The sequence below is a fragment of the Macaca nemestrina genome, chromosome 20 (assembly GCF_043159975.1).
Source record: "Macaca nemestrina isolate mMacNem1 chromosome 20, mMacNem.hap1, whole genome shotgun sequence".
NCBI lineage: Eukaryota > Metazoa > Chordata > Mammalia > Primates > Cercopithecidae > Macaca > Macaca nemestrina.
In genome coordinates, this window is record NC_092144.1 from 59,981,766 (window position 1) to 60,001,351 (window position 19,586).

At 57.1% G+C, this 19,586-nt stretch overlaps 2 protein-coding genes across 4 annotated transcripts in view; one reads left to right on the forward strand and one right to left on the reverse strand.

The window, feature by feature from the left end:
* Positions 1–11,506, forward strand: part of LOC105497180 (adaptor related protein complex 2 subunit alpha 1) — a 40,867-nt gene extending 29,361 nt beyond the window's left edge. The window contains exons 7-24 of one of the 2 annotated variants that reach the window (XM_071087504.1): positions 434–542; positions 3,577–3,727; positions 4,096–4,264; positions 4,397–4,534; positions 4,810–4,992; positions 5,821–5,918; positions 6,250–6,481; positions 6,575–6,742; positions 6,835–6,995; positions 7,380–7,445; positions 7,793–7,849; positions 7,957–8,039; positions 8,148–8,236; positions 10,019–10,143; positions 10,228–10,344; positions 10,439–10,508; positions 10,686–10,820; positions 11,244–11,506. In XM_071087504.1, the coding sequence (XP_070943605.1) occupies positions 434–542; positions 3,577–3,727; positions 4,096–4,264; positions 4,397–4,534; positions 4,810–4,992; positions 5,821–5,918; positions 6,250–6,481; positions 6,575–6,742; positions 6,835–6,995; positions 7,380–7,445; positions 7,793–7,849; positions 7,957–8,039; positions 8,148–8,236; positions 10,019–10,143; positions 10,228–10,344; positions 10,439–10,508; positions 10,686–10,820; positions 11,244–11,321 (2,229 nt within the window). In that variant the 3' untranslated portion in view covers positions 11,322–11,506. The remainder of the gene's footprint in view (positions 1–433; positions 543–3,576; positions 3,728–4,095; positions 4,265–4,396; positions 4,535–4,809; positions 4,993–5,820; positions 5,919–6,249; positions 6,482–6,574; positions 6,743–6,834; positions 6,996–7,379; positions 7,446–7,792; positions 7,850–7,956; positions 8,040–8,147; positions 8,237–10,018; positions 10,144–10,227; positions 10,345–10,438; positions 10,509–10,685; positions 10,821–11,243) is intronic. The other variant, XM_071087505.1, reaches the window with a different exon arrangement.
* Positions 11,507–11,714: 208 nt separating this feature from the next.
* LOC105497181 (fuzzy planar cell polarity protein) lies at positions 11,715–18,273 on the reverse strand. 2 transcript variants are annotated; one of them, XM_011768052.3, is made up of 11 exons: positions 17,915–18,268; positions 17,535–17,656; positions 17,171–17,255; positions 16,516–16,584; positions 16,247–16,351; positions 14,611–14,808; positions 14,395–14,490; positions 13,973–14,079; positions 13,830–13,894; positions 13,678–13,752; positions 11,715–11,938 (listed from the first exon to the last, which is right to left on the reverse strand). In XM_011768052.3, exons 1-11 carry the CDS (start codon positions 18,023–18,025, stop codon positions 11,715–11,717), a joined length of 1,257 nt encoding a protein of 418 aa, XP_011766354.1. In that variant the 5' UTR covers positions 18,026–18,268. The 2 variants fall into 2 exon arrangements, with proteins under 2 accessions (XP_011766354.1, XP_011766355.1); XM_011768053.2 differs by lacking the exon at positions 13,678–13,752 and having other exon boundaries at positions 17,915–18,273.
* Between the last annotated feature and the right edge of the window lie 1,313 nt (positions 18,274–19,586).

The window sequence follows — 19,586 nt, forward strand, 5'->3', positions numbered from 1 at the left end:
CTGGGACTGTCACACAGAAGGGAACCAGCAGAGACCTTTCCTGCCCACCGCGCACCAGCATTACTTAGAAAGATCAACCAGCCAGGCTTAGTCCTAGTTTTGCCCCCATCCTGTGTGCCTGACCCTTCCTCGCTCCCTTCCCAGAGCCTCAGATTCCTGCTTCATAAAACCATCACATTGGCTGGGCATGGTGGCTCATGCCTGTAACCCTAGGACATTGGGGGGCTGAGGTGGGAGGATTGCTTGGGGCCATGAGTTCTAGACCCGTCTGGGCAACATAGTGAGACCCTGTCTCTACAAAGAAACGCACTAACAAAACTGTTAACACTGACAGCACTGCCCTTGGAAGGCACCATTTGCTTCACCCTGGCATGTGAGCCCACGTGCCCCTCCCACCCCAGCCCCCAACCTATTCCTTGCTCTTCCCCCGCAGATTGTCTCCTCAGCCTCCACCGACCTCCAGGACTACACCTACTACTTCGTCCCAGCGCCCTGGCTCTCGGTGAAGCTCCTGCGGCTGCTGCAGTGCTACCCGCCTCCAGGTAACGAACGCCGCGCACTCCCCAACCCGGGGTGGCCTGCTGCTGGCTTCTGGGGGCCTCCAGCTCCACAGCGCACCAGGTGGGACTGGAGGGTCTGGGTCAGGATTTCTCTGAAGCTGGGGCGGTTCCTCTGTCCCCTGTTACGTGGCTGCAGTGGGGGTGGCAAGCGGGCAGCGCGAGGCCCAGTGCCCACCCTATGCGGCATCATCGATCAGCCTCATTGCTGAGGTCCCTGCTACCCAGGCTCTCGTTCCAGCCCTGTCACTAGGGGCTGTTACTGCGCCTGTTTTCTAGATGAGGAATCTGAGACTGGGAGAGGGAGCTCCTGGCCCAGGGTCACCCACCCGGGCAGTGGGTGATTCCAGGCTGTGCTGTCTGAATTACCATAGCCCTGTTAGGGGTTTTCACGTCTGGTGGGAACCTTCCCTTACCGCTCACGGTCCCAATAGCCAGTGTGTATGAGACTCCTGTAGTGAGCCAGGCACTGTGCAGGGGGGCGCCTGCACCTGCCGAACAGAGCTGGCAAGGAGGAACAGCCAGTGTGATATGCACACAGGGAGGCTGAGGCTTGAAGGTGAGACATCACCGTTCTAGGCATTGAGTAAGCGGCAGTCGGCCCCCAGACTCTCTGCTGTAAACCCCTCCCTCTGCCACTGAGCTCCCCTGGGCTTCTGTCGCCTTGGCTGACTGACTTCATGGAGCAGTTTCTTGGGACCCTGTGCTGAGGGGCCTGCCACACAGTAGGTGCTAATGCACCAGTTCCCTCCATTCAGCCAGCATGCCCAGCACCTGCCAGGGGCCAGGGCCGATGTACGCCACCGAATCTCTGGGTGTGCATGCCTGTGTTCATGCCTGCGTGTGTGCGCGTGTTCATCTGTGTGTGTCGATACCTGTCCGTGTGCATGCACGTCTGCATGCATCCCCCTGTATGTGGATGTGTCATTGTGTGTGTGTGTCTGTATCTATATGTGGCAGTGTGTTCATGGTATCTATGTGTGTACATGTGTATGTATCAGTGTGTGCATCTACATGTGTACCTGTCTGTGCACGCAAGTGGGTGTGTACATGAGTGTAGACACCTGTCTGCATGCCTGGGTATGCGTGTCTCAATGCTTGCCAGCATGCATTGTGTCTGTGCACGTCCCTCTGCACATGGCATGTGTGTGCACACTCTATAACTGAGTGTATGATATTGAGGTGACACCAGAGGCCCATCTTGTGTGAAGCCAGTGATGAATTCTGTTGTGTGACCCTGGGGACATGTCTTCCTTCTCTGGGCCTCTTTTTCATCCTGTCAAGAAGGGCTTAGGTCATGCTTTAAGCCCACGTCCACCCCAGAAGGCCCGGTTGGTAATTCTGTGGTACACCCAGGGCAGGCACCTCACCCACTCCAACCCTCTGTGGTGTAGGAACTGCAGATACAGCCCTGTCCTGAGGCTGGGTCTGAGGACACACCAACCCTGTGTCACCTCCTTTTCAGCAAATGGTAGTGGGCTACTGCCAATTTGTTTCCAAGTCATTTTTTTTTCACATGCATTGTGAAAAGTTTCCCAACATCCACACAAGTAGAGAGATGTCATTACTTAGACTTCACATTTTGCCATGTATGCATGCTCTTGTTTTATTTTCTTCTGAAATATTTAAAAGTAAATTACATACATCATGATGTTTTGCCTTTAAATATGTTGTTCTGGGCCAGGCTTGGCAGCTCATACCTGTAATCCCAGCAATTTGGGAGGCCAAGGCAGGAGGATCACTTGAGCTCAGGAGTTCGAGACCAGTCTGGCCAACATGGCGAAACCCCATCTCTACAAAAAATACAAAAAATTAGCCAGTGTGGTGGTGTATGACTGTAGTCCCAGCTACTCAGGAGGCTGAGATGGGAGGATCGATTGAGCCCGGGAGGCGGAGGTTGCAGTGAGCCAAGATTGCGCCACTGCACTCCAGCTTGGGTGACAGAGTGAGACTCTGTCTCAAAAAAAAAAACAAAACAAAACCAAAACACAATATATATCACAGTACAGTCTAGGATCACATATTCAATTGGATTCTGCCAGGTTTAGTAGCTTACACTGTAATCCTATCACTTTGGGAGACTGAGGCAGAAGGATCGCTTGAGCCCAGGAGTTTGAGATCAATCTGGGTGACATAGTTGCCCTGTTTACAAAAACAGGATTTAAATTGGATTCTGTCTTTGTTGTTTCTTGTAGTCTGGACTAGCCCCCACACCTGTTTCTGGAGAAAGCAGGAGATGCCATTGCCATGTGTCCCATGGTGGCGACTGGCCTCATTGCTGCCTTGTGGTGTCTTTTAGCTTGTTCCTCTATCTGGTGAATTTTCCTGTAGATTTGCGGCAGCATTTTTTGCTGGAATACTTGACAGCTCTTATATACACTTGAAAAGACGTCACATGCTGGGAAATGTAGTGATTGGTGTTCCTGTGAGCTTCTGGCTGGCATCTGTCAGTGGTAGAGAGCTCTGGGGGGTGAGGGGGTGCCTGGTTGAGCCTTGTGTCCTTTGACCTCCCAGCCTCTAGGCCCAGAGGATGGCACCGAGTGTGCCTGCAGCGGTCTTTTGCTGAACGGACACTTGGGTGGGTGGCTGGTGCATTTTTGTCAGCAGCTGCTCGGCACTCGCACCAGTCCTTGGGAAGACCTGGGTTTGGGGGCATCTCTTGGGAAGGTTCCTGGAGCTTCTTTTGCTCAGTGAGAAACCTAAGGAGCCTCAGAGCTGCAGATGAGGAAACTGAGGCTCACATGGGTGCCACCTCTTGCCCGAGAGGGTCAGAGCAGGAGGAGAGCCCAGGACTGGGGATAGATCCTGTGTCTCCAGAGGTGCCTTGTCTCACCTCCTCTGCTGGGCTGGGAAGAGGTTGAGGGAGCAGAGACCCTGGCCCTGAGCTGCAGAATTCTCAAGGTCAGAGGCACCCCGAGCTCCTCCCTTGGAAGACAGGAGCTGGGGCATGGCCACCACCCCAGCTGGTTTGCCAGGCGGGCAGGACACTCAGCCAGGTGCGTCCCCTTCATTTCCCCAGAGGATGCGGCTGTGAAGGGGCGGCTGGTGGAATGTCTGGAGACTGTGCTCAACAAGGCCCAGGAGCCCCCCAAATCCAAGAAGGTGCAGCACTCCAACGCCAAGAACGCCATCCTCTTCGAGACCATCAGCCTCATCATCCACTATGACAGGTGCCCGCCTGGGCCCACCAGGGCCTGATGCCCGGGGCCAGGAAAGAGGGGCGTGGAGGCCCGGACTCCTGGGTCCTAGGCAGAGGGCAGGGAATCTTGACTTTTAGGTAGTAGGAGGATGGGGCTGTGAAGTGTCACCTGTGAGGTTGGTGCTGGGGCGCTTCCTGGGGGCAGAATTGCTGGGTTTCTTTCTCTGGGCTCAAAGGCCCAGCTGTCTGGGTCACTGGAGGTGCAGGACTTCAATGTAGGGCCGGCAAGGTTAAGACCTGGATCCTTGGGGGCTGTGAGGTGGGCAGCTGGGGCCCGAGTCCTCCACCTCCTCCTGTCAGTTTCTCTCACTATCCCTTTCTTGTGGCCCCTGCGGGCAGTGAGCCCAACCTCCTGGTGCGGGCCTGCAACCAGCTGGGCCAGTTCCTGCAGCACCGGGAGACCAACCTGCGCTACCTGGCCCTGGAGAGCATGTGCACGCTGGCCAGTTCCGAGTTCTCCCACGAAGCCGTCAAGACGCACATTGACACCGTCATCAATGCCCTCAAGGTGTGACCCCTTGGAGCCCACTTGGGCCTGCCACCCCCCTCAGAAAGACCAGAGGCTCAGAGGCCCTTGGGTGGCCAACCCTGTGCCAACAGGGAGTCTAAAACACACCTGGGCCCTGCTGTCCACCCTCAGACGGAGCGGGACGTCAGCGTGCGGCAGCGGGCAGCTGACCTCCTCTACGCCATGTGTGACCGGAGCAATGCCAAGCAGATCGTGTCGGAGATGCTGCGGTACCTGGAGACAGCCGACTATGCCATCCGCGAGGAGATCGTGAGTGCTGCGGGGTGCGGGCTGGACTTGTGGTTCTGAGGGAGGGGGTGACTGGGGGCTTGGACTCTTGGGTCCGAGGGAAGAGGGGCTGGAGCCTGGATACCTGGATCTGAGGGAGAGGTGTCTGGTGGCCTGGATTCCTGGGTCTGAGGGAGGAGGGGCTGGGACCTGGACTCCTGGGTCTCCAGATGGGGGCAGTGGTGAGCCCAGAGCCAGGTGAGTGAAAGCCCAACTCAGCCTGCGGGCACTCTGTCTCTCACACGCTCCGGCGGCAGGTCCTGAAGGTGGCCATCCTGGCTGAGAAGTACGCCGTGGACTACAGCTGGTATGTGGACACCATCCTCAACCTCATCCGCATCGCGGGCGACTACGTGAGTGAAGAGGTGTGGTACCGTGTGCTACAGATCGTCACCAACCGTGATGACGTCCAGGGCTACGCCGCCAAGACGGTCTTTGAGGTCAGCATTCCTGACCCTGACCCCCATGACCCCACGACAGGACCTAGAGGCAGAGCAAGGACGGCTGGGGCTGTGGGGCCTGCCAGCCCCTGGCCACCCTCCTCCTGCACCGCTGTGACCTCAAAGTGGGGCCTCTGCCTCTCTGGGCCAACCCAGGGCACCCAGGGCTCTGGGTCCCTCCCACCCTCCTGATGTGAGGAGTCCCCAGGGCATGGGCATGGGGAGCCCGGTGTGCAGTCCCGGCCCCAGATCTCGGTAGTTTCCGTTTCCCTCTGCCCCAGGAAAGGGGACCTGCACAGCCCTGTTTTTTTTTTTTTTTTTGGTGTGTTAGTTTGTTTTTTGGAGACGGAGTCTCACTCTGTCACTCAGGCTGGATTGGGGAGTGAGTGCCTTGGCGTGATCTTGGCTCGCTGCGACCTCCGCCTCCCAGCGTCAAACCATTCTCCTGCCTCAGCCTCCCCAGTAGCTGGTACTACAGGCGCGTGCCACCACACCCAGCTAATTTGTTTGTATTTTTAATAGAGATGGGGTTTCACCATGTTGCCCAGGCTGGTTTCAAACTCCTGAGCTTGGGCAATCTGCCCTCCTCGGCCTCCCAAAATGCTAGGGCTACAGACATGAGCCACCACGCCCGGCTCACAGCCCTGTTTTACGGCCTGTGTGAGCTTGGGCCAGTCACTCAACCTTTTTGTGCCTCAGTTTACCACCTATAACCCCACCCGCAGCAGAGCTTTGAGGGTTCCACCAGTCAGGAGGTGGTTGCACCCAGTGCTCCCAGAGAGGGCGCTCATTCTTGTCCTCTCCACGCCCTTCCCCGCCCCCCCCCAGGCGCTCCAGGCCCCCGCCTGTCATGAGAACATGGTGAAGGTTGGCGGCTACATCCTTGGGGAGTTTGGGAACCTGATTGCTGGGGACCCCCGCTCCAGGTGAGGGAGCCTCAGCCTGTGGGGGGAACACTACACACTTCTGACGGATCCAGGGCTTGAGGGATCCCCAGGGGTGTCAGGGTAGGCGGTGATGGGCTCCCATCCTTTCGGCCTCCACCCCAACCCACCTAGCAGGGTAAGAGAGGACCTCAGTCCCAGGATCATGGACAGAGTGTAACTGTGGCCCCTGCCTGGTGCCTGGGGAGGGCCACTCCCCTCCAGCGGCCTGGGGTCCTGGGACAGGTCCATCCCAGGGAGGGGCGCCTCTCGAGGGGGTTTCTGGGAGAGGGCAGTGGAGCCTGGCCCCGCTGACACCCACTCCCGCGCACAGCCCCCCGGTGCAGTTCTCCCTGCTCCACTCCAAGTTCCACCTGTGCAGCGTGGCGACGCGGGCACTGCTGCTGTCCACCTACATCAAGTTCATCAACCTCTTCCCCGAGACCAAGGCCACCATCCAGGCCGTGCTGCGGGCCGGCTCCCAGCTGCGCAATGCTGACGTGGAGCTGCAGCAGCGAGCCGTGGAGTACCTCACCCTCAGCTCAGTGGCCAGCACCGACGTCCTGGTCAGAGCCTTGCCCCTCCCCGCCCTGGCATACCCCCTTCCCGCTCTCCCCTCCTCCTGACCCGAACTGACCTTCCCCACCCGACTGCGCCAGGCTACGGTGCTGGAGGAGATGCCGCCCTTCCCCGAGCGCGAGTCGTCCATCCTGGCCAAGCTGAAACGCAAGAAGGGGCCAGGGGCTGGCAGTGCCCTGGATGATGGCCGGAGGGACCCAAGCAGCAACGACATCAATGGGGGCGTAGAGCCCACCCCCAGCACTGTGGTGAGTCCCCTGGGGTGGGCCCTGCCAGGGTGCCTGGGGCTGGGTCCTGCCAGGGTGCCATCTGTCCTCACCATGACCTGCACTTCCTACAGTCGACGCCCTCGCCCTCCGCCGACCTCCTGGGGCTGCGGGCAGCCCCTCCCCCGGCAGCACCCCCGGCTTCTGCAGGGGCAGGGAACCTCCTGGTGGACGTCTTCGATGGCCCGGCCGCCCAGCCCAGCCTGGGGCCCACCCCCGAGGAGGCCTTCCTCAGGTAGCACCCCCTGGGCCCGGGCCCCTTCTCACAGCCACCCCCAGGGCTGTCCCTTCTCGGCCTCTGCCCGCATTTTCCCTGAGCCCCTCCCCAGCCCCCTACTCGCTCCTCTCTCCATCCCGATGCCTTCGCCAGCCCTGGCTGCTGCCTCCCCTGCCCCAGCCTCCCTGCTCACACCCTCCCTCTCCCACTCTGGACTCCGCCGACACTGGCCACCCTTCGTTGTCTCCTTTCCTGTCACCGTTTCTCAGCCTGCTCTTCCTTTTCTCCTTCTCTCCTTCCCTTCTCCCTCTCTGTCTCTCTCTCTCCGGCCCTCTTGCTGCCTGTCTGGGATTGGCTGCCACGCCTGTCTTCTCTTGTCTGCTCTGGGATTGGATGGCCCAGCGAGCTGGAGCCGCCTGCCCCCGAGAGCCCCATGGCTTTGCTGGCTGACCCAGCTCCAGCTGCTGAGTAAGGGGTGGCCTGGGGTGGGAGGTCGCGGGGGGGCAGACTCGGGTGTCCCCAGGGAGAGTTAGGGGACTGGGAGCTCTTGTCAACGGGTTCCTGATGAGCAGCAGAGGCAGGGACTTTGAGGAAAGGGAAACTTGGTGCCTGCCGATGCGGGGGCACGGGCCAGGTTTCCATTCCCATTGGAGGCCACTGCTGGACGGATGTGAGGTTCCTCGAAGCTCTGTGAGGGGTCTGGATATGTGGTTCTGGGGTTCTGTCCTTAGGGTTTGTTCTCACACTCAATTGCTCTGGGTCTTCGCCCCTCCCCACCAAGTCCCTTCCCATCTCACTCCGCTCCCTGCCTCCAGCCCAGGTCCTGAAGACATCGGCCCTCCCATTCCGGAAGCCGATGAATTGCTGAATAAGTGAGTCCTGGGGGAGGTGGGGGAGGGGAATGGGGACAGGTGCAGAGCCTAGGTCAGGTGCAGACAGGCACCCCTGTCATCCTGCGCCCCCTGCCACTCCCACCCAGGTTTGTGTGTAAGAACAACGGGGTTCTGTTCGAGAACCAGCTGCTGCAGATCGGAGTCAAGTCAGAGTTCCGGCAGAATCTAGGTGTGTCCCAGGGGACTGTGGGAATGGGTGGGAGGGAGACCTTGGGTTGGGCCTGGGGAAGGGGTCAGAGGGACTCAGATGGAGCTCTGCCTCCCCCACCTACTGCAGGCCGCATGTATCTCTTCTATGGCAACAAGACCTCGGTGCAGTTCCAGAATTTCTCACCCACTGTGGTCCACCCCGGAGACCTCCAGACTCATATCCTCTCAGGCCCGGCCCAGCCTCCTGCCTCCAGGCCTGCCTCTCCAGGTCGGCCTTCCTCATTGTGGGGAAGCTGGCTGACCCAGGTCCACACTTCTCTTTAGCCCCTCTTGGGCACACAGTTACTTCTCTGAGATTCAGTGTCTGCATCTGTAAGATGGGGGTGGGGTTCCTTCCCCCAGGACAGGAGATGACAGTGAAGTGGTGTGTGGGAGGCATTACTTCCGGAACTCACCTGCTCCAGGCCTCAGTTTGTCCCGGTCTGGCACCTTCCGTGTCCTGCCATTGTCCTCCACTGGGCTCCATGTCATGATGCCAGCACCTCCTGCACTCAGAAGCCAGGCCTGCGGGTCCAGACGCTGATCAGGGCCTCCTCCTGTATGACCTAGGCTGAGTCACTTTGCCTATCTGGGCCTTCCTGTCCCCACCGTGAAGTGTATATAGACCCTCCTCTTCCTCATAGGTTATTGTGAAGATCAGAGTATCTGGAAAACCCTGGAAGGGTGGCTGGAGGTATCAGTACCCCCTGTTCCTTCTCTGGGCCTCCATTTCCACATTGATGAAATTAGAAAAGCTTGACCCCAAAACTCCTTCCGGCCGGGCGTGGGGGCTCATGCCTGTAATCCCAGCACTGGGAGGCTGAGGCCAGCGGATCATTTGAGGCCAGGAGTTCAAGACCAGCCTTGCCAACATGGTGAAACCCCATCTCCACTAAAAATACAAAAATTAGCTGGGTGGTAGTGGTGCGCGCCTATAATCCCAGCTACTCAGGAGGCTGAGACAGGAGAATCGCTTGAGCCTGGAGGTGGTGGTTGTGGTGAGCCAAGATTATATCACTGCACTCCACTCTGGGCGACAGAGTGAGACCCTGTCTCAAAAAAATCAGAAACAAAATTCCCTCTTCCATAATTTCCAGAGGCTCGTGCAGGCAGCTCCGTGGAGGCAGTGGCAAGAGAACATGAGACCCAGGCCTTCCCAGTGGGCTACTGACACGGATGCAGATGACGATAACACTAATTGCTACCATCCTTGTGTACTTACCATGTACCGGGCACACAGACAAGTACTTGTAATGGATTTTTTTTTTAAATAGCGATGAGGCCTCACTGTGTTGCCCAGGCTTGTCTCAAACCATTGGGCTCAGTGATCCTTCCCACCTTGGCCTCCCAAAGTGCTGGATTACAGGCGTGAGCCACCACACCCGGCTGGATTATTTCATCAACTCCTGAGGACATTTTACACATGTCCTTTTGTTGAGACAGGGCCTCACTCACCCAAGCGGGAGTGCAGTGGCACGAACACTGCTCACTGCAGCCTCGATCTTCTGGGCTCAAGGCATCCTCCTGCCTCAGCCTTCCAAGTAGCTGGGAGTACAGGTGCACATCACCACACCTGGCTAATTTTTTTTGTTGAGATGGGGTCTTGCCATGTTGCCCAATCTTACACATGTCCAGAGGCTTAGAGAGGTTAAGTGGCTGCCCACAGCCACTCAGGTGGGTAAGAGATGTGATTCAAACCCAAGTCAGCCTCCAGAGCTAATACTATTATGTCTCAGTGAGGTGTGACATTGTGGGAGGCCAAAGGAGGCACCTAGGGGGCGCCTCAGAGGTTCCATAGTATGAACTTTGTAGTTGAACCTTGTAGGATTGAGTCCAGGATTGCACCATGGGGTCCCTCAAAGACCTGCAGGCAGGAGCTGCCGGCAGCTCTGGGGTTCCTGACCCAGACCTCCCGGGGGCCCGCCGCCTCTGTCTGGCTTCCTTGACCGCTGGCGGGCACAGCTGGCTGTGCAGACCAAGCGCGTGGCGGCGCAGGTGGATGGCGGCGCGCAGGTGCAGCAGGTGCTCAATATTGAGTGTCTGCGGGACTTCCTGACGCCCCCGCTGCTGTCCGTGCGCTTCCGGTAAGTGAGGTGCGGCGCGGCCAGTGGGCGGGGCCTCCGGGGCGAGGGGCGGGGCCTAACGGAGCCTCCCCCTCACCCCACCAGGTACGGTGGCGCCCCCCAGGCCCTCACCCTGAAGCTCCCAGTGACCATCAACAAGTTCTTCCAGCCCACAGAGATGGCGGCCCAGGATTTCTTCCAGCGCTGGAAGCAGCTGAGCCTGTGAGGGGTGGGGAGGGGGCGGCGCCAAAGCCGCGCCTCCGGGTGGGCGGGTCGGGCCGTCCAGGTCCCTGACTTGAACCTTCCCGGTCCCCAGCCCTCAACAGGAGGCGCAGAAAATCTTCAAAGCCAACCACCCCATGGACGCAGAAGTTACTAAGGCCAAGGTGAGAGACCGCGGGCGTGTTTGCTGGCCTAGGGCTGCTTTGCTTCTCTGAGCCTCTGTTTTCCCATCTGTAAAGTGGGGCCAATTCCCATCCCCAAGGGTTTTTGGGATCTGGGATGCCACTGTGTGGTAACTGACAGCTCTGGCACTCTCTGACGGCGGCCCCCCTCCCTCCCAGCTTCTGGGGTTTGGCTCTGCTCTCCTGGACAATGTGGACCCCAACCCTGAGAACTTCGTGGGGGCAGGGATCATCCAGACTAAAGCCCTGCAGGTGGGCTGTCTGCTCCGGCTGGAACCCAACGCCCAGGCCCAGGTGAGTGCTGCTGTGGGAGGCCTGAGGTCGGCAGGAAGGCCACCTGTCATCTCTGTGCCCACTCTTCCTGCCTCACTGTTCAATTCACGTCCCCCCTTTGACCCTCCTCCTCTCGCATCTCTTTGTCCACTTTTCCTCCTCTTTATCCATCAATCTTCTCTCCTGTCTCCAACCTCTGGTCTTCCTCTCCTCTTCCTGTCCCTCCCTGATTTCTCCCTTTCCATATCGTTTCCACCTTTCTCTTCTCATTTATAATTTCCCTCCTTTCTGGCTCCTCCGTTGATTTCATTCTTACATTCTCCTCTCCTGTGTCTTGTATCACTTTTCTGGCCCCTTTATCCTTCTTTCTTCTATCTCCCTTGTGTCCCCACTTCCCTGGGCTCCCCATCTTCTCTGAGTTCTGCCCCCAATGTCCCCACCCAGATGTATCGGCTGACCCTGCGCACCAGCAAGGAGCCCGTCTCCCGTCACCTGTGTGAGCTGCTGGCACAGCAGTTCTGAGCCCTGGACTCTGCCCCCGGGGATGTGGCCGGCACTGGGCAGCCCCTTGGACTGAGGCAGCTTTGGTGGATGGGGGACCTCCGCTGGTGACAGAGAAGACGCCAGGGGTTGGGGGATGCCTGGGACCTTCCTCCGGCCTTTTGTATTTTTATTTTTGTTCATCTGCTGCTGTTTACATTCTGGGGGGTTAGGGGGAGCCCCCTCCCTCCCTTCCCCCCTCCCAAGCACAGAGGGGAGAGGGGCAAGGAAAGTGGATGCCTCCTCCCCTCCCACCCCACCCTGTTGTAGCCCCTCCTACCCCCTCCCCATCCAGGGGCTGTGTATTATTGTGAGCGAATAAACAGAGAGACGCTAACAGCCCCATGTCTGTGTCCATCACCCACTGCTAGGTAGTCAAAGAAGTGGGGTGAGGGCATGCAGAGTGTGGGTGGCTAGGCTTCGCAGCCCATGGCTGGGACTCTGGGGAGACAGCAGCAGCAGCAGCCGCCGAACCCCCAGCTGCAGGGCCACCAGACGCACTCCTTTGCCTGGTTCCTCAGTCCCCAACACCAGGTAGCAGGCTCTGGGCAGCTGGGCCTGGTAGACCTCATCTTCTGTCTTCTCTAGTGGCCCTGGCTCTGGGGAAAGAACAGGGGGCACTGAGGTGACAAGTAGCATGCTAACCTTTGGAAGCCACACCACATCCTGGGCCCAAGTTCTGAACGCGTGGGGTCTCTGAGCACAGGTTTTGGGAGCCTTCTGCCAGGGCAGGGCCTCGGGGTTCTAGCAAGCTGTCAGCAACTTTTTTTTTTTTTTTTTTTTGAGACGGAGTCTCGCTCTGTCGCCCAGGCTGGAGTGCAGTGGCCAGATCTCAGCTCACTGCAAGCTCCGCCTCCCGGGTTCACGCCATTCTCCTGCCTCAGCCTCCCGAGTAGCTGGGACTACAGGCGCCCACCACCTCGCCCGGCTAGTTTTTTGTATTTTTTAGTAGAGACGGGGTTTCACCGTGCTAGCCAGGATGGTCTCGATCTCCTGACCTCATGATCCGCCCGTCTCGGCCTCCCAAAGTGCTGGGAATACAGGTGTGAGCCACCGCGCCCGGCCGCTGTCAGCAACTTGAAGACCATGATGCTCTCACTCAGCTCACCCTCTTCCTCTTTCTCAGCCTTGGCCCCCATTTTCCTGGGGAAACTGTGCAGCTGCAGGCAATCCTCTTAGCAATACACATGGCAAACACGGCAGAAACACAGGAGCTCCAGTAGCCTTTTCCAGGAGCCCACCCGCCCCACTGCATGAGGTGGGTGGAGGGAAGCAGGCAGGGGCCAGGGAGAGGTGGAGTCGCACAGCTAAGAAGGGGTGCAGCCCCCCAGATGGAGCACTTGACCACTGTGCTGCATTCATCCGGGCTTCACTGGGGTCATAGCGCCATCCCAGGTCCCTCCCTTTGTCTCTCTGGGCCTTTATGGGTTTTACAACAGTTTTTCCTTTCTAACCCAGCATCGGTGAAAACCTGCCCCATCCCCCAAGCCTATCAGCCAAGTCTGTGCTTTCAGCAGTAGTGCAGAGTGCTGGACCGTGTGGATATGGGAGCCAGATCCCCTGTGTTCGAATATGGCTGTGCCACTCATAAGCTGAGCCCCCGTTTTCTCATCTGTAATATGGGAATGATGAGGTAACAGGATAATCCTCGCTTGTGAGGATAAAGTGATTTCATTCTTTCATTACATGTAAAGGCACTGGGAAGAGGTGAGGTCTCACTGTTAACTATTGTTAACTATGATCTAGGAGGTTCTGAAGCCAGGCAGGGACCTCCCTTCCCCTCCCTTCCCTCCTGGAAAAGGCTACTGGAGCTCCTGTGTTGCTGCCGTGTTTGCCATGTGTATTGCTAAAGAGGATCGCCCTTGCCATCTGCATCAAATCTCAGATCTCAAGAAAAACCGGCCGGGCGCGGTGGCTCAAGCCTGTAATCCCAGCACTTTGGGAGGCCGAGACGGGCAGATCACGAGGTCAGGAGATCGAGACCATCCTGGCTAATACGGTGAAACCCCGTCTCTACTAAAAATACAAAAAACTAGCCGGGCGAGGTGGCGGGCGCCTGTGGTCCCAGCTACTCGGGAGGCTGAGGCAGGAGAATGGCGGGAACCCGGGAGGCGGAGCTTGCAGTGAGCTGAGATCCGGCCACTGCACTCCAGCCCGGGCGACAGAGCCAGACTCCGTCTCAAAAAAAAAAAAAAAAAGAAAGAAAAACCACAGCCCTATGGCCCAGTGCATGCTGGGTTCGTCCGGTTCCTCCAACCCCACCTCCTACTCCCACTCTGCGTGACCAGAGACTCAGTGTCCCCGCCTGCGCAGTGGGAGCACTGTGCCTGCCGCTGACCTGGTGGGAAGTGCGTGGAGGTGACCAGGGTATAGAAGTTTCGGAGGAGGCGCCGGCGCTGTTCTGGTGAAGGCTCTGCTGAGGAAAAGGCAGTGATGCAGAGCCCCTCCCCGGCCCACGCTCCTCCTGCCCCTGCCCCTGTCCTCAGTCACCTTTATCCCCCAAGGGCTCCACGGTGAAGAGGCAGCGTTTCAGTTCCAGGTGGAGGAGCAGCAGCCTGTGGGAAAGGGAAGGGAATGTCATGGTTGGGGAAGAGGACATGACCCCCAACCCACTCCCTCCATCCGAGCCCTACCCGAGGATGTCTGTGTGAAGGGGGAAGCCACTGGGCAGGGCTCGGGGTCCCAGCGGCAGACAGGCCCGCAACGGGTCCAGCAGTGGCTGCCAGCAGCGCTCCAGAAGCTGCAGGGGGCGTGGTCATTATGGGAAGGCGGAGCCGGCGGGGGAGTGCACGATAGGGGCGTGGTCAATCGGGAGGGGCGGGGCCTACGAGAACAGTGGAGGGCGGAGGGCAGAAGGGACCAGGGAAGGGGCGAGGCCTGGAAGGACGGAAGACGCGCGGGAGTGGCCGATCTTGCGGGGAAGGTGAATGACTGGAGCGCAGTCCAGAAGGGGCGGGGCTGGGGAAAGAAGCCGCTGGCAGGGCAGGGTGGTTGGAAAGGGCCTTGCAGGTACAGGGTGTCCTAAGGGGGAAAGCGGGACGTGGCGCAGGTTCACCTGTGGATACAACTGGCTGAGGGGTGGGCTTGGCCCGCAGAGTAGACACAGCTCCAGGCTCGGCAGCAGTGTCAGGGTCAGGAGCCGGTGTGGGACCTGAAGCAGGGCACAGGCTGGGGCTGACCGCGGCCCGGCCCCTTTCCATCGCAGATCCCGCTTCCTAGCGACTCGGCCCCCAGGTCACATCCCTCTGCCCCGTCCGCCCCACCCACTCACCGTGGGGCTCCCGTGCGGCAGGTACACCGGGTAGTCGCGAGCGGTCTGCGGCGGCAGGGACCCCACCAGCCAGGGGAGCAGCACGGCCTCGGGCGTCCCCAGCCGCCACCAACCTTCCGTTGCTGCCACCACCCGGCCCGACACCACCAGACTGACGAATGCCGTGCCCGTGGCCTCCGCGAACCCGGAGAGGGCTTCCTGGGTAAGGGAGGCAGGAGAACTGGGAGTCGCAGACAGGCGTAGGGGTTGGCAGCGACTTCCCCGGTGGGCAGGGAATGGGGAGAAACCCACAGCCAGCCCCAAGCTCGTGGAGTGGCCATGCTCCTGCGTCTCACCCTCTCTGAGCCTGAGTTCACCTTCATACGAAGTCACATCCCCAACTCACACTGTGAAGTCTGATTACACACCTAGCCTGAGTGTGCAAACTGAAGCTAATGATGTAACCACAGCAGCTACTGTTCATCAAGGCCTGTTACATGCTGAGTAGGCACCATCAGCAATGTAGAGAAGCCAAGTCACCTGCTGAGAGTCACACTGCTGGGAGGCGCCCACACCAGGCAAGTCAGCAAGAGCAGTATTTAAGTAGGGGTAGCTAGAGATCTGAGAGACGGGAGGAAGAGCAGGTACCAAGGTTGGAAAGTCGTTGGGATCTCTGGGGTCTGTGAGGCAGCAGGATGGAGGTAGATTGTGGATTTAGCAACAGGTTAGGGGGTGCCACGTGCCACAGGCCTTCAAACACCAGGCTGAGGGGCTGGGACCTTGTCCTGGGGGAGGTGGAGGCTGCGGGAGGGCCGTGAGCAGGAAAGGGGCAGGGCCAGCTCTGGATATAGGAGGATTCTTCTGGTGGTTGGGTGTGATGGCTCACACCTGTCATCCGAGCAGTATGGGAGGCTGAGGGGGGAGGACTGCTTGAGCCCAGGAGTTTGAGACCAGCCTGGGCAACTTAGTGGACACTCATCCCCAACCCCAGTCCATCTCTTAAAAAAATTAGCTGAATGTGGTGACACGTGCCTATAGTGTCAGCTACTGGGGAGGCTGAGATGAGAGGATCACTTGAATCCAGGAGTTCAAGGCTGCGTGAGCTATGACTGAGCCACTGCGCTCTAGCCTGAATGACAGAGCGAGACCCTGTCTCAGAAAAGAAAGAAAGATGGCCCAGGTGCAGTGGCTCACGCCTGTCATCCCAGCACTGTGGGAGGCCAAGGCAGGTGTCAGAAGTTTGAGACCAGCTTGGCCAACATGGCAAAACCCCATGTCTACTAAAAATACAATAAATTAGCTGGGCGTAGTGGCAGGTGCCTGTAATCCCAGCTACTCCAGAAGCTGAGGCAGAAGAATTGCTTGAACCCAGGAGGCAGAGGCTGCAGTGAGCTGAGATCGTGCCACTGCACTCCAGCCTGGGCAACAAGAGTAAAACTATGTCTCAAAAAAAAAGAGAAAAGAAAGAAAAGAGAAAAGAAAAACAAGAAAAAAGAAAAGAAAAACAATACAAAGAAAAAAGATTCTTCTGGGACCAGGTGGGGATAGGACTGGAAACTGAGAGGATAGGAGAAGGTTGGGACAACGGTCCAGAAGAAAGAGGATGAGGACTGAGCCAGGGCCAGCGGAACACGTATTTCCATAGCATCCGCAGTACCTGCAAGAGGGACCCCTCTGGAGGAATCACACAGTCCACACACTGGGTCAGGTCCCCGATGAGCTCCGAGTCCCCTAGGAAGCTGTCGATGAGGCAGTAGCTGGCCTAGGAGAATAAGAAAGGGACCAGCCTAGCATTCAGGTGGACCCAGGGTCAGACAACCAAGAACCTGTGGGACCAGGCTGCCCCAGGGGCTTCTGGGAACTGTAGTTCCCAAATGGCAGTGCCCAGGTATCCTAACTTCCCACCCTCATGCCCTGCAACCTCACCCTCAAGTCCTTCTTCAGTCTCTCCACATTGCGGATATTGGTCAGTTCTTCAAGTCCCACAAGAAGGACCTAGGAGAACCATATAGGAGAGAATGGGCCCTGGGCAACTAGTTCTAAGAGAGGAGGGGCTGGGACTTGAACTCCTGGGTCTGAAGGAAGAGGAGGCTAGGACTCCCACTTCTGGGTCTGGGGACTGGGGGGTCAAGATTCCTGGGTTCTGGCTGGGCCGGACGTGGTGGCTCATGCCTGTAATTCCAGCACTTTTGGAGGCCAACGTGGGTGGATCACTTGAGGTCAGGAGTTTGAGAACAGCCTGGCCAACACAGTGAAACCCTGTCTCTACAAAAAATACAAAAATTAGTTGGGCATGGTGGCGCGTGCCTGTAATCCCAGCTACTTGGGAAGCTGAGGCACGAGAATTGCTTGAACCTGGGAGGCGCAAGTTGCAGTGAGCCAAGATCACGCCGTTGCACTCCAGCCTGGGCAACAGAGCGAGACTCTGTCTCAAAAAAAAAAAAAAAAAAAAAGAAAAAGAAAAAGATTCCTGGGTTGTGAGGGAGGAAGTGTTGGTGGTCTGGACTCCTAGGTCTGAGGGAGAAGGATGCTGAGATCTCAGATGCTGGTTTGGGGAGAAAAGAGGACTGGTGAGTCTCACCATGGCTCCAAACACCATTTGGAGTAGTCTCTCCAGCCTCAGCTCAGAGATGCCCTCCTCAGATGACAGAACAATGAGGGTGATGCTGTGGAATGGAAGTGAGAAGAATGAGTCAAGGCCTTGGGAATCAGGAAGGGGTATGCTGGAGTCCGCCCATCGATTCCAGAACACCAGATACATCCTCCCTCAGCCCAACCTTCCTTTCTTATAGAAAACATCAGGGATCAAAGAGGGTAACTGGCTTGCTAAAGATCCCACAGCCAAATTAACAGCTGGTTTTAGAGAGCTGGAAGGCCTCCGAGGTCATCTTCAACAGGGACTATCACCCAGGCCCTGTCCCTGTCCCACGTTCCCTCCTGGGGACCTGTCATGGAAGCTTTTCCACACCACAGTCGTGTTTTCGGTCTTCGCAGAGCTCAGCTGCACCTCCAGATTCTGCCCAAACATATGGACTCCATTGAGGGAACCGATGACAGAGAACGGGAGCTAAGGAGGGGTTAGGGACATCAGACAGGAGCACCACCCCATCCCCTCCTCCTTAGGACCTAAGCGTGCCAGCTCCCAGCCCCATCCTCTTTCCATATACCCTGGCAGTGCCTCTTTGGGGAATCAGGCTTATTGGTGCATTGCCTCCTCGGTCCTACAAACTCAACACTGAAACCTCCCCAGCCCCTACTGCCTTGAAGACCCAGAGTCAAAACACCGAACCCCCTTCGGTTTAGATACAGGTGTCCAAGGCCCCACCTGCTGACGGGCGGGGGCGCCGCCGCGACTGCTCCTGCAGAACAGGGGAACCCCGCTGGACGCCGCGAGGCACAGCAGATGAACGGTGCCACCCGTCCCCTCCTCCCCCATTTAGGACTCCCACCGCGGTCCCTCACGTGGGGACTGTCAGTGCCGGTCTTGGAGCATGCCGGTAATCACAGTAACGGCCTGTGGTCCGGAGCCGCCAGAGGGCGAGATGGGGAGCTGATTGGAAGAGGATTAATTTCCCGCCTTCTTCACCCAACTCAAACAGACCCTTAAACCCTATTCAGGCACCTCCCCCAAGCCCATTAGGTTCTCTTCCGCCCCGGCCGGAAGTCATGGTACCCCTAACAAAGATGGCGGCTAATTGAATTGGCAAACCTTTCTTGTTTCTCGGAGGAGGTAAGGAGAACCCAGAGGCCGGACTGAAGATGATGACTGCGCCAAGGCCTTGCCTAGCCACCATCCTGTAGGCTTTGATGATTTACACTCTAAATGGGAAAAACAGTTGTGCCCCGATCAAAGATTGCGACGGTCCCAAAGCGTTGCCTAGCAACCACATTCCCTCTAGGTTATAGTAGTAAACAACGTGCCCTACTCAAAGGCGGCGACCGTGGCTGGGTGTTGCCAAGCAACCACCATTCAGCCAGATTTCCATTCCAAAGCTGTAAACAGCTGTGCCCTGCTCAAAGATGGTGGCACGTCGAAGTCCGAGCACCCTCCTTGGGGCGAAATCGAGAAAAACACCGTCTCCCCCCAACATTCGAGGGTGGTTGAGTCCAGCGATCGTTGCCTAGTAACCACCAAAAAAAAAAAAAAAAAAAGGTTGTTTTTATTATTGGAAAAAAGAAAACAAGGAAATCCTTTGTCGTCCAGAATAATAAAAATAACATCATTTCTGTAATGAATTTATACATGGTAGCATACTATGTAAAATGTGAAAATATCCCTTCCCTAATTTTTTCCTAAAATACAGTTAAACGTAGAATATTCATACATTTTCACAAATATGATCAATATACTAACATTTCCACACTTTCTTTTTCCCCATGTTTATAAGTCTTTCATCTTAATAATGTATTTTTATAATCTATTTTGTGGATGTAACAAATTGATTTGACCAATTACTTATTGAACTCCTCCAGACTAGCCAACTAGTACTGGACAGCATTTTACTGACTTTTTAAAATGCCCTTATGAATATTTTTATTATTTTATACAGGCAGTATTTACTTGTAATAATAAATGTATTTATGATTCATTTTGCCCTTCCTCTTCCTTTTTGCAGATCAGCCCATCTTTCTAGCATAATTTTTAATCTTCCTGGTTCCTAAAGTACATCCTTTCCTTTCTTTTTTTTTTTTTTTTTGGGAGATGGGACAGGGTCTCGCTCTGTCCCCCAGAGTGGAGTGCAGTGGAGTCATCTGGGCTCATTGCAACCTCTGCCTCCCGGATTCAAGCGATTCTCCGGCCTCAGTCACCTGAGTAGCTGGGATTACAGGTGTGCCCCACCACGTCGAGTTAATTTTTGTATTTTTTGTAGAGACTGGGTGTCACTATGTTGCCCAGGCTGGTCTCTAACTCCTGGGTTCAAGTGATCCACCCACCTCTGCCTCTCCAAGTGCTGGGACTTCAGGCGGGAGCCACCAAGCCTGGCCTAGGTACCATT

Excerpts from the sequence above, each read along its gene's own strand:
- LOC105497181 (XM_011768052.3), bottom strand. The coding sequence starts at position 18,025 with ATGGGGGAGGAGGGGACGGGTGGCACCGTTCATCTGCTGTGCCTCGCG. Across the intron at positions 14,809-16,246 it reads CAGAGGGGTCCCTCTTGCAG|GAAGCCCTCTCCGGGTTCGC; the intron begins GTACTGCGGATG and ends TCCCTTACCCAG. Across the intron at positions 11,939-13,677 it reads CTCCACGCACTTCCCACCAG|AGCCAGGGCCACTAGAGAAG; the intron begins GTCAGCGGCAGG and ends TTCTTTCCCCAG.